General features: G+C 33.5%; 1 protein-coding gene across 3 annotated transcripts in view; it reads left to right on the top strand.

Moving 5' to 3' along the window:
* Positions 1-13,242, top strand: part of LOC144373769 (transport and Golgi organization protein 1 homolog) — a 44,637-nt gene that overhangs the window by 17,478 nt on the left and 13,917 nt on the right. The window contains exons 1-7 of one of the 3 annotated variants that reach the window (XM_078036773.1): positions 6,451-6,756; positions 7,847-7,978; positions 10,257-10,278; positions 11,199-11,287; positions 11,524-11,601; positions 11,689-11,799; positions 13,020-13,091. In XM_078036773.1, the coding sequence (XP_077892899.1) occupies positions 6,610-6,756; positions 7,847-7,978; positions 10,257-10,278; positions 11,199-11,287; positions 11,524-11,601; positions 11,689-11,799; positions 13,020-13,091 (651 nt within the window). In that variant the 5' untranslated portion in view covers positions 6,451-6,609. Of the gene's footprint in view, positions 1-6,450; positions 6,757-7,846; positions 7,979-10,256; positions 10,279-11,198; positions 11,288-11,523; positions 11,602-11,688; positions 11,800-13,019; positions 13,092-13,242 lie in introns of those variants that run through there. The other 2 variants (XM_078036771.1, XM_078036772.1) reach the window with 2 other exon arrangements.

Genomic DNA, 13,242 nt, shown 5'->3' on the forward strand with positions numbered 1-13,242 from the left:
TAAAGTAAAATACATGACAACAGTATAAATCTCAGAAGGGTAGTAATTATTGTAACGTTCTTATTGAATATGTGAAGTAATACAGTATCATCTGAAGGTATATTGTGACAAATTAAAGATGTACATTCTAAACCCTGAAGCACTAAGATTAGAAAACAGAGTTATAGCTTAATAAGCCAATAGAGGAATCACTAAAAATACCGATAGTGGTATTTCTGCAAAAGAAGACAGAAAGAAAAGAAAAAGAACAAAGAACAGAAGGAACAAATAGAAGATTATATTAAGCTTACACCTATGCACAGCAGTAATCCTATTAAGTGGAAAGTATCTAAATACATCAGTTAAAAACAGAGATTGTCATATTGCCTAAAGAAGCAAGACCCAAATAGATGTCTAAGGGAGTAACACTGTAAATAGACACAAAGAAGTCAAAATTAGAATGATTGAAAAAGGTATCTCATGTTAAACACTAGTGAAAGGAAATCTGGAGTAGCTACATTAAACCAAAAGAGGTTGTGGGGCAAAATATATCATCGGGACTCAAGAAAGTTATTTCCTAATGATAAAGGAATCAGTCAAGATTATATAATAAACTTAAATGCTTGTACTTTTAATATTAGACCTTCAAAATACATGAAGTATAAAAATTGATAGAATTATGAGGAAAATGATGAATCCTATAGATTACATTTAGAGATTTTAATATCCTCTCCTCAGCAATTGGCAGAAAATGAAAAATAAAAGTAAGATTGTAGAAAGTGTGAATGACATAATCAATCCATCCATTTGAAATTAATTGACGTTTATAGAAAACTCCCAAGGAGCTTAGTGCACATGGAACATTTACCAAGATAAACTGTATTCTGGATCTTAAAAAAATTATCAATAAATATAAAAGTATTCAAAGTCAGGCAAAGCTTGTTCTCTGAACACAATAAAATGAGAAATCAATAATGGAAAAATCTGGAAATTTCTCCAATATTTGAAAACTTTAGTGCCAGACTGCTAAATATATATATATATATATATATATATATATATATATATATATATATATATATATAAATGAACAACACAGTACATTTATTTTTATGTGGTGCTGGGGATCGAACCCAGTGCCTCACACATGTGAGGCAAGCACTTTACCACTGAGCTACAACCTTAGCCCCCACTGCTAAATAATTTTTGAGTCAAATAAATCAAAGAAGAAATTCATATTTTGAGTTCAATAAAACTGAAAACAACATATCCATTTGTGCAATGTCACTAAAGCGTTATTGGAAAATTTATAGCACTACCAGGCCCAAGATAGCTTTATTAAAAAAGAAGTCTCCAGTCATTGACTTTAGTTCCTACTATGAGAAACTAGAAAAGGAAAAATAAGTTAATCTCCAAGTAAGCAAGAAAAAAAGATATAATAAAGACTATAAGTCAGTAAAATTTTAAAAAAGGAAAATAAGAGAAAATCAATGAAACCTAAAGCTAGTTCTTTAAGATGAATAAAATTGATCAACATCTAGTGAGGGAAATAAAAGAGGAGACACAGATTACCAATATCTGCAATCAGAGAAGGGATATAACTACAGATTTCACAGATACTAGACTGATAATGGGGATATTATGAACAGTTTATGTTAATTAACTTGACAATTTAGATGAAATGAAGAAATTCTATTTAAGCCACAAATTGCAAAAGTTCACTCAAGAAAAACAGACAACTTCATAAACCTTGTTGACTATTAAAGAAATTGAAGGTATAGGTAAAAACCTTTCTACAAAGAAAAAAATATAAGACCCAGATAGCTTTATTGGTGATCCAATTCCTGTAAGGAAGAAATGATACTAATTCCTAATAGTATTAGTAATACTAAACCCTTGTAGAATATTAAAGCAAGGAAATATTTCTCCTATGAAGCCAGTGTTATCACTACACCAAACCAAGACAAAGATATAACAAGAAAAGAAAATCACATACCTCTCAAGAGATCTCCAATGAATCTGTACAGAAATTCTAAACAAAAATTTAAGTCGAATACAACAATATGTAAAAGGAAAATACATCATAGACAAAAACTAGACTGATGATGGGGATTTATGTCAAGAATCCAAAATTTATTTAACATTTGAAAATCAATGAAATTTACCACATTGATGTACCTAAAAGCTGAATAAGAGAAGCCATAGAAAATACATTATTCCATACTCTTGTTTAGCTCAAGAGATACAAAACAAGCATTTAAAAAATATAGCAGAGGGGGGAAATGTTGGGGAGTAATATTGGCCAAATTATATTGTTATTTTGTGTGCATGTACAAGTAGGTGACAATAAATCCCATCGACATGTAAAAAAAAATCAGCCCTGATTATTATTTAAAAATTTTTTTTAGATTTTGATTGACTTTTATTTTATTCACTTATTTATATGTGGTGCTGAGAATCGAACCCATTGCCTCACACATGCTAGGCAAGTGCTCTACCACTGAGTATCAACCCCAGCCCCTCAGCATTTATTATTGATGTAGAAAAACAAATAACAAACTAGGAATAGAAGGGAGCTTAAAATATCCTCTGAAAAAATGCAGCTAACCTCATACTTAATGGTTGATAATTGAATACTTTTCCCCAAGATCAGAAACCAAACAGAGATGTCCACTCTCATTACATCTATTTAGCATTGTACTGGGGTGCAGTAAGGAAATAGCTAGTATACTAAGGCAAGAAAAAGAAATAAAATGCACTCAGATTGGAAAGAAAGAAATAAAATTCTCTTTATTTTCAGATAACATGAATATATATAGATACAATCTGGTATGATCTAGAAAAAAGCTATTGTAAGGTTGACAGATAAAATTTACATCTAAAAGCAATTATATTTTCTATATATTAACAATGAATAATTAGAAATTGAAATTTTAAAGATTTCCATGTACAATAGAATAAAAATATGAAGTATTTAAACATAAACGTGGCAAAAACTAAAATGTATATATTAAAAACTATAAAATATTGCTGATAAAAATTAAAGAGAACCTAAATGGAGAGATATACCTAATTTATGAGTCAGAAGACTAAGGTGTCCATTCATCCCAGTTTAATCACCAGAGTCAACATTATTCCAATCAAAATTCCTGCAGAGTTTTGTAGAAAATGACAAGCTGATTGCAACAGACCTAGAATACGTGGCTTCAAGACTTAATCTAGGCCTGGGGATGTAGCTCAGTGGTAGAGCACTTGCCTAGCATATGCAAGGTCCTGTGTTCAATCCCTAGTACCATACGAAGAGGAAAAAAAGAACAAAAAATATTCTAAAGCTACAGTAATCAGGATTGCAGACAAAACATTGGAACAGAGCCAAGAATTCAGAGATAGATACACAATATATATGGCAACAGTCATTGACAAAGATGGAAAGACAAGTAGAGAATGGGAAGTTTTTCAGCAAATGGTACTGAAATTACTGCATATTTATATGCAAAATATTGATCCATGCCTTGCATTAGACACCTGAATTAACTCACAGACTTAAATATTAAACTCAAAACTACAAAACCTCTAGGAAAAAAATAAGAGAAAAATTTTTGTTGAACTTAGGTTTGGCAAAGATTTCTTAAATTTGACAACAAAAGCATTAAAAAGGATTTGACAATGTGGGATTCATCAAACTAAAACCTCTGTAATTCAAAATACACTTTGAAGTGAATGAAATAGAAAAAACACAAGCTGGGAGGAAATTACTGTAAAGCATTTATCAAGACTTGCATCAAGAATATATGAAGAACTCTTAGAACTCATTAGAAAAAATATAGTCCTGTAAAATAACACTTCATCAAAGAAGATAAACAGATAGTAAATAAAGACATTAAAAATGCTTGACATAATTATCAGGGAAATGCAATTTTGAAGCATAAGAGTTGCCACTACACACTTATTAAATATCTAATATTAAAGACAATTGTGCTGAGTGGTTGGAGATGGAGGAACTGGATGGGTACACAGCTGGTGGGGATATAAAGTGGTAGAATCACCTTCTTAAAAAGGTAAACATATACCAGTCATATCCAACCATTCTTTTCCAAAGAAAATATAAGTTATATAGCAATAGGAGGAATTTTATATTTGTAAAAGCCCCAAACTGGAAAAAAATCCAAATGTCTATCAATAGATGATAGACAAATTGTGGTATGTACATATAATGAAATGCTACTCAGCAATAAAAATAGATGATAGATAAACGGATGTAGATGAATCTCAAATTATGCTGAATAAGAGAAGCCATAGAAAATACATTATCCCATACACATAAAACTTGAGGAATACAAAGCAATCTATTAAGATAGACATTTTGCTGGAGGAATGGGAAAGGGGGGGGCAAGAAGGAAGGGTGACAAAGGGCAGAATTACCTAGAGAATGAGAATATTTTTGGAAGTAAAGGATGTGTATATTATCTTGATTATAATGGTGATTTCATAATTTCATGTTAAAATTTATCAAATTGCACACTTTAAATACATGTAATTTATTGCATGTCAATTTTACCTCAAAGCTATAAGAAATAATATACTCATCTTTTTTCACTTTCTAAGATACAATTAGTATTCTACAAATATTTTTCTCTACTTCATTTTAAAAATATATATTCTGGAAACCAGCTCTTAGCAGTATTTAAAATTATTTTCTTTCTTCTTTGGTTTATTCAACAACTTTCATTGATGACGGTTGTTTCAGCCTTTTGTGACCATCTTGTATTATTATAATTAATGCTTGAATAACATAGTTTTGTAAATACAAGTTTTAAACATTTGTTGTTGTATTCCCAGTATCTTTAGAAGTTAGGGCTGGGGGACTATAGCTCAGCAGTAGAGCACTTGCCCTAGATACCCTTCCCCAGCACTGAAAAAGTTAAAAAAAAAAAAGTGCGATTGTTGAGTTAATAGGTAAATATATAAGCAGTTTTGGGAGATGTTGCCAAATCTCATTCATAAGGGTTGTATCATTTTGTATACTTATCTGAGAATTTGTATTCCCCCACATTCTCTCACCTACTGAGTATGTGGTCAAACGTTTGGATCTTGCCAATGCAAGTGAGAAATGGTATCTTGGTGTGGTTTAATTTGTATTTTGTTCATTATGAGCTAAGCAGAGCATGTTTCCATATGTTATAGCTATTTGCATTTCTTTTCCTGAGATCTGTTTATTTCTTCAGCCTATTTTTGTATAGGTTTGCTGGCCATTTTATTTATAATGTTCTTTATATTTCAGGAACATGATTCTTTGGACAATAATAGGTTGCAAATATTTTTTCTCAGGTTGTCATTGTCAAACTGTGTGTGTGTGTGTGTGTGTGTGTGTGTGTGTGTGTGTGTGTGTGTGTGTGTAGCAGGTTTAGATACAGCCAGGAAAGATTTTTTCAATGAGGCAGGTTTTGCCCACTCATAATACATAGAAAATTTCACCCAATATTTTCTAGTACTTGTTTATTTTCTATTTTTACATTCATGTTTCTTATCCATTTGTAGTTTATCTTTTGAATAAGTAGAGAAAAATCCAATTTTATAATTTTCCATGTGGTAACGCTACTTATTAGAAAGTCTATTTTCCCCAAACTAACTTTTATTGTACCCCAAGTGTCCAGTTGGTTCTGTTTCTGGATTCTCTATTCTGTCCCACAATCTCTATGTATTCTTGGGCTTGGACGAGGGTACATGAATTAATTATATAGTCTGCCCTCCCTGTACCCTTCATTGCTCTTCTTTTTCAGTGCTTTCCTGCTTATTCTTGTTCTTTTGAATTGACTATAATCAACTTGATGACAGATTTTTAAAGATCCACATATGTTCATTCCCTCCCCAAGTTAAACGTCCCCAGTTTCTTCAATTTTTAGCACGTGCTTTTCGGGGGCTATTCATGATTCTGTTCTTTTCCACAAGTCATGCAACCTTAAAATGTGGCATCCAGAAATGAAGCCACCGGAGTGGGGTGATAATGACATGATTCCTTAGGGTAAGGCTTTTTAAAAAGAGTGTCATCCACAATTGGAGAAAGTAACAGGACTGGATTGAGCAGGGAAGGAAAGCCCAGTCCAAGCAGTAGTCCTTTATAAGGGAGCAGGAGAAGCTTCTCCTCTTCTGTCTGCACTTTTGGGGCAGGTAGGTACCTGGTGTCTCAACACGTTGACAAAAGGGTTTTGCTCTGGGAGGAGCTGGGAGGCCTGACTTTCTCCTTTTTCCTAGTCTCTGCCTATAATCCCCTTTTGCTAGTTCCCTGGCTTCCTCCAGGGCCTTCTAAATCGCTGGTCCTCTCCCAGTTCCGGGGACAGGTGAGCCTCTTTCCTTCTGGAGTCCTTTCATTTGGACTCTTCTGCTGGGCTCTCCTTGCGCTGTCCCCCGCTGGGCTCCGCAGTTGGTTCTTTCCGCTCCCTGCCCGCCCCTCTGCATCCTCTGTCCTCTCACTGCTGTGGGCCCAGGGGCTTCCTCTGATGACGCGTTTTACTTGCGTTGGGCGGAAAGCGCCTGCGGTGGAGGAAGGCAAAGTTCACTCCCAGTACCCGCCCCCTGCGCTGGGTCCTACCGAAGTAGGAAACGGTGAAAGAGGGTCCTGTGCTGTTCTGCATGGAAGCGTTGCTTCCGCTCAGCTGTCCCTACACCATGGACTCAGTACCTGCCACTGTGCCTTCTGTCACTGCTTTCCCGGGGGACCCGGAGCTCCTGGGACCCCTGTCGGTGCTCTACGCAGCCCTCATTGCCAAGCTACTGGAGGTGACGGTCCCATTCCCAGGGAGGGACCCCAGCTCTGGCAGGCGGGTGGCTGAGTTCTGGCGGAGTGGGTGCACTGACTGTCGTGGCAACGGAGAAATGGAGTGTGTCGGGCCCAAGGCAGGCAGGACTTGAGTGTATTGTTAAGCGAGGCCGGTGAGAGTGTACTTGAGCTTTCCCCACTTGCACTTTTTTTTTTTTTGACGGAATAGAGGTGACAACCTCATGGTATGTTCCGAAATGCAGCCAACAATCCAAACAGCTAAGGTTACTACAGGTGTTTTCCCTACGGAGACTGCTGGGGAATTGGGCCCAAATGACAGTTATCTCCTATTACGTGTAGAGGGCGGTGAAAACAGGGAAGAGTAGGCAGGTGTTTACTGCACTGCCTTTGAGCAACCATTTAAAATTAGGCTTTGAATTTTATAGAAGGATGTTAAATTCAGAGAAGTTTAAGCCAGTTTTCAAGAGTTGTCTGAAATTACATGTCACTTATCTGTTTATATAAGAGTGGAATGGAAGTAAGATTTAAAATCTTATATCATCATTGTTTTTATTTGTTGCCATAAAATTAATTAGTTCTTTCATATATTTAAGTTTTTGTCTTAAATGAATTTTTTAAATTATAAAAACCAGGTTATCTAAGAGAAAAGAATGATCCAGAGGGATTCTAGCCAGGTGTTAGACAATGTGATGATATAGGGCCTGTTACAAACTGGAAATGTATGCTCAATTTAAAGTATTTAGATTCGGGCTGGGGTTGTGGTTCAGTGGTAGAGCGCTTGCCTAGCATACATGAGGCACTGGTTGGATCCTCTGCACCATATAAAAACAAAACAATGTGTCCACCCTAAAACTAAAGATACATAAATAAATATTTTTTAAAAAAGTATTTAGATTCATTATACTTGAAAACACTGCAAGCCAACAAAAAATGTGAGACTGCCAGTATCCTCTCTCTTGAAGAAGCTATTGGAAAATATTGAGGAGGTTGATTTCTGATGAGGAGATTGGTTTAGAATTGCCATGATTCTTTGTGACTGTTTTGTTATAAATTTAAGGTTTCCCATTTCTTCTAATTTGTCTGTTTCAGCTGTTTACTACATTGCCTGATGATACTCAACCTGGGCCTGATTTTTATGGACTACCATGGAAGCCTGTAGTTTTCACTGTTTTCTTTGGGATTGTATCCTTTGTCATTTTCTTTTGGAGAACTGTTCTTGTTGTGAGTAAATTAACTTACTTATACCTCAGCACATAAGCACAAGGATTATTTTATATAGTCACTGCCCCCCCTTTTTTTTCTTTTTCAGTTGCTAAAACACAAATTAGTGGTTTAAGTCAAACTAACCTTATAAAATAATTTAGTGTGGGTGCAGTTGGTAGAACTGGTAATTCTTACAGCCATCCTGACCAGTAGTTTCATATGTATCAGAAGTCTTAAAAGTGGGATAAAAGATGGGATAGGTTAGATAAATATCCTTTTATGTAGCATATATGTCTAGTAATCTATCTTAAAGAAATAACTATGCTTTGAAGATTTTGGTAATGTTTTTCAATGGAACAGTGTATTAGATTGAAGACTTAGCACAACATAATTCATTTAGGGGTTATTGTATGTTCAATTAATGGAATAGTAGGCAGATGTATTTATTTCAAAGCTTTGAGGTACAGAAAATGCTCACAATTAAATGTGAAGTGGGGAAAAAAAGCAGAAACTAAGATTTAAATGTTGATGAACTGTACGTTAATATAAACACATATAAACAGGGGGAAATGCTGCAAAGAAATACAGTAAAATGAGAAAAAGGAGATGAGATAATTTTTCCAGTCTTTTATATAAATTTTTCCCAGATTTTATGATTTGATCATATGTTCAGAAAATACCTTTTTATTTGGAAGTATAGATTATGTGTTGTCCAAAAATCCATTAAATGTTTTGTTCATTAAGTCTTTTTTTTTCCTGAGCAGAATTAGTCTATCTCTGTGTATATGTGTACATATATGTATAAGTGTGTGTGTGTGTGTGTATATATATATATATATATATATATATATATATATGCTTATACATACTTATGTTTGTACTGTAGGTCATTCTGTTTCATAGTTATTTAACATAATTGGAAGAAAATTATTTTAGGTAAATGGACTTTGCATATGAAAAGCCTAACAGTTAAAGAGGTCAAAAGCATTGGATACAAATCTTTTCAAATCTGATTGTTCTTTTTCTGATTTCTTAATTATATCAGACATATCATTGTTAAGATAAGTTTCCTCTCCTTGTACAATTGAGTGTAAAATCTCCTAGAAAGTATTCCCTTCTTAAATAGAAGAATCGTTTGCCTGGATTCCTGTGAGGAATTTTCTAATCTCATTGAACTTTTTCTCAGCTAAAAGGAAAAAGGAAATAGAAGGATAAAGAGAAGGGAAAAACATGACAACATTTTATATTTCTCTCTCTTGTTTCTTTCATTTCAAAAACCCTGGTACTTGTTTCTCTTTTCACTAGGTTATGTGGGATCTGGTTCCTAGCTTGTTGCTCCTCAGTTTCAGCATTTGACTTTGGAACTTTAGTCCTTACCTTAGATGACTGCTTTTATGCTACTTCCCATTTTCCTCTGTTGTCATTTTGAGTAAAAGGTTAGCAAGGCTATGACATTAAAGAAATGTTCATTTCTTTCTGTGTTGGAGTTTTCTGAATGCAATTTCCTATTACGAAGATCCCATGGATGATCCATGGACACATCTGAGTATCCCATCACCATTTATAACATTTGAAAGGACAAGTAATATGCTAAGTTATAAAGAAATTTAGTGATGTTTTAAAAAAATTTCTGCTTACGTTTTATTATCAGGTAGTTTATTGCTGTCTTTTGGAAATGATTATTTTTGTCCTTTCCAGAATATGTTAATTGTCATTTCTCTTGTTTCTTGTGCATTTTCTTCTAGCAGTCTTCCCTTTCAGAATTCTTGCTATACATTTAGTGGTTTGCAGAAATAAGATGATGTAGCCTCTTAGTTTCTAAATTCAGCCAATAGCCAAATTTAAATTGGAGTTCTAAGATGTTTTCTTGTGAGTGAAAGTGGCATATCTTAGTACAAAGATTATGCCTTTAATATTGTTTCCTCAGATTCCTTTTGAATAGTCATTGTTTCTAGACTTTATCCTGGTTATTTAGAATTGTCAAGTAAATGATTTTGAGTACACACACACACACACACACACACACACACACACACACATACACACACACATATTTACTGTGAAATAAGGTGCATATCTTAGTGTTTTTATGTCAGAGGCTATTTATGAAATATCACTACCAATTAAATTTAAAAGGCTTGTTAACCTTTACTTATTTTTAATCCTATAAATTATTATCCTGAACCAGAATGTTATTAAATTCTCACTTGGTTATGATTCTGATTGTTGTTTTAGGAATGCTGTTTCTATTGAGCAGATGTTTGATATCAAATTTAATCTTTTTTCTCTCTTCTAGGTAAAAGATAGAGTATATCAAGGTAAATTTTTAGGTCTCTTAAACTTGTAATAACCCTTTGTATTGGTGTTTGATGTGTGTTTTATGTATGTTAGAAGTAGATACAGTGACTTTTAATGTCTATTATCTTTTTTACCTCCTGAAAATTTTACTGTTCCTAGGTTGCTAGCATGGATAATAGAGTAGATGATGATGGTTCCAACTCTGAGATAGGAGATAAAGAGGAGGAACAAATTGTGGATAGGGAGATGATAAGTTTTAATTTGGGGCAGATTAACTTTGAATATTGATATAATGCAGATGTATTACATTTGAAGAGTATTTCTATGCTAATGATTTAATCATGCATAAAGTAATTGAGTAGATAATTTAAAGAATGGTAATGTGAATCAGTATGTTTTCATTTCTGTTTTTCTTTGCAAAGAATTAAATGATTCCATTTTCTGAAAAGAAAGTGTTTTGAGAAGGGAGGAATATCAAGCTACAACACTTTACTGTATTTCCCATCTGTGAAATAAGCTTAAATTGAAATATCATTTTGGATGGGAGGGGTACCTGGGATTGAACTTTGGGGCACGCTACTGAGCCACATCCCCAACCTCCTATATTTAGAGACCAAGTCTCACTTAGTTGCTTAGTGTCTCGCTCTTGCTGAGGCTGGCTTTGAACTTGGGATCCTTCTAGCTCAGCCTCCTGAGCCACTGGGATTACAGGTGTGTACCATTGCGCCCAGCAAAATATCATTGTTCTTATATTTTTCTTAAATTTTAATAATTTTTATACTCTTATTGCTAATAAGCATAGATTGCTTTTTAAAAGCATAATAGCTATGCTAAGAAGTATTTCCTCATAGTACCATATAACATGTCTTTGCTTTTAGTAGATTGAATAATTGAATTTCATTTAGTGATTGTAATAATCTTGTATATTTCCCCCTTTTAGTCAATGAACAGCAAATTTCCAAAAAGGTGAACAATTTCATAAAAGAAAATGAAGAACTAATGCAGAAATTGTCAAATTATGAACAGAAGGTATAATTATTTTTTTGTTTCTTTCTCCCTTGGTTCTAGCTTGAATCATTTCTACCTGTTTTAATTTAAAAATCGTATTTTAAAATTTTTTTCATTATTTCCTACAAATCATCCAAATTCTAAGCAGTCATGTATTAAGTACTGCTTTCTTCTGGAAAGGGTCACTTGTCTGGAAGTAACTTGTATAGTAGCACTATAATTTGTGTATCTTAATTCTGAATGCTTTATTTGCATAGGTGAAGGAATCAAAGAAACAGGTTCAAGAAACCATGAAACAAAAAATGATTCTTTCTGATGAAACAACTAATTACAAGGTAAAAATCCCTTTTTTGGGGGGAATTACATTCTAAACTCAAAAGTAAATGTAATGAGTGAGTAATCTTGACACCTATTTTTTCCAGGATAAAATGAAGCTTCTTGAAAAAGCTAATGAACTTCTGGATGAGAGAGCTAAAAGTCTTCATGTTATGTTAGAATCTGAGAAAGAACAGAAAGCTAAGAATCAGGACTTGGTAAGAGTTTTGCTGCTAAGTGTTACTGCAATTTGGCTTTTGGAATATTTTGTAAAATTGGTTAAGTTAAACTTAGTCTAGCTGTTAACTAAAGTAAGATTAGGAGCCAAGGAAGTTGAACCCACTTCTGCCCATTTTGTGGAACTTTTAAGTACTGATACAACAAATTATTTTTATGGGCCTAGGAAATATTTTTATTCTCAACCTTGGATAATTTTCATATTGCTTTGCTCTGCCCTTGGAAACATGCAGAACAACTAAAAAACTATTGTCCAGTTGAACAGTATTTGTTTACTTTTTACTTGAAAGAGTAATGAATTAATCAATTTTCTGTACTTAAAAAAATTTATTTCATTTTCAATTCATGTTTCATTTTCAATTTTTATAAGTTTCTATAATTACATAAAAGTTGCAAAAGATAGTAGAGAGTGTGTTCTAAAATATCCTACCCCCAAGTAAGCTTGATCACCTAGCTGAGGTAGTATTTATCAGATTTCTCCACTGTAAAAATTCTTTCCAATCCTTTTCATATTGTATTCTTTGGAAGTTACCATGCACAGCCCACAGTTAAAGTATGAAGAGTTACAAGCTCAGGATGCAGCTCATGGTAGAGCACTTGCCAAGCATACATGAGGCCCAGGATTCAATCCCAGGCATTGCAAACAAAGATTGCAGAGTTATATCCACTTCCTTAAGGAGCGGGTATATTTATAAATTTTTTGGATTTCTTCTGTATGTGAGATTAGTCTATTCTTCCTTAAATTTTATCATTTTTTACTTCAGATAAGAAAATTTTAAAAATGATCTTGGGAAATTTTTTTCTCTATCACTAGAAAAAAATTACTAATTTGAACTGGTTTACTTGAAACAGTAATTAATTAGTTAATTTTCTATGCTTTAAAACATTTTATTTACTTATTGCATTATGATTTTCTATACTTTGACCTTTTTTTCTGGTTATCTCATAAACAGTAAGGTTGTGGATGCCATGAAATATTTATGACTTCATTTTCCCTCATCTCTTTCAGTTCTTGATTTTTTGCTTAGTCCAAAGCTGGATCCCCTGCATTTACCTGAAATGTAATGGGATGGCTTGACAAAAATTTTGTTGTGTTTATCTTTTTAGTATATATATGTGTGTGTACACACACACACATATATATATCAGTATTTCTACTGAAATCCTAATGCATATTTTGTGTTCTGTTTTCACCTGGCAGATAATGGAAAATAAGAAAACTATAGAGAAGCTTAAAGATGTCATTTCAGTGAATACTTCTGAACTTTCAGAGGTAAAGCTGCCAACTCTTGCTAACGGATATTAATACTATATCTTAGTTTTGTTGCAGACCAAAAATTTGAGGTGTGCTAAAATGTGCAAAAAATGAGAACTGTATGATGTGTGGTTTGGGAAAGTATAACTTTGTTTTTTCTTTGGAATTA

Source organism: Ictidomys tridecemlineatus, unplaced genomic scaffold (genome assembly GCF_052094955.1).
Source record: "Ictidomys tridecemlineatus isolate mIctTri1 unplaced genomic scaffold, mIctTri1.hap1 Scaffold_48, whole genome shotgun sequence".
In the NCBI taxonomy this organism is placed as follows: domain Eukaryota; kingdom Metazoa; phylum Chordata; class Mammalia; order Rodentia; family Sciuridae; genus Ictidomys; species Ictidomys tridecemlineatus.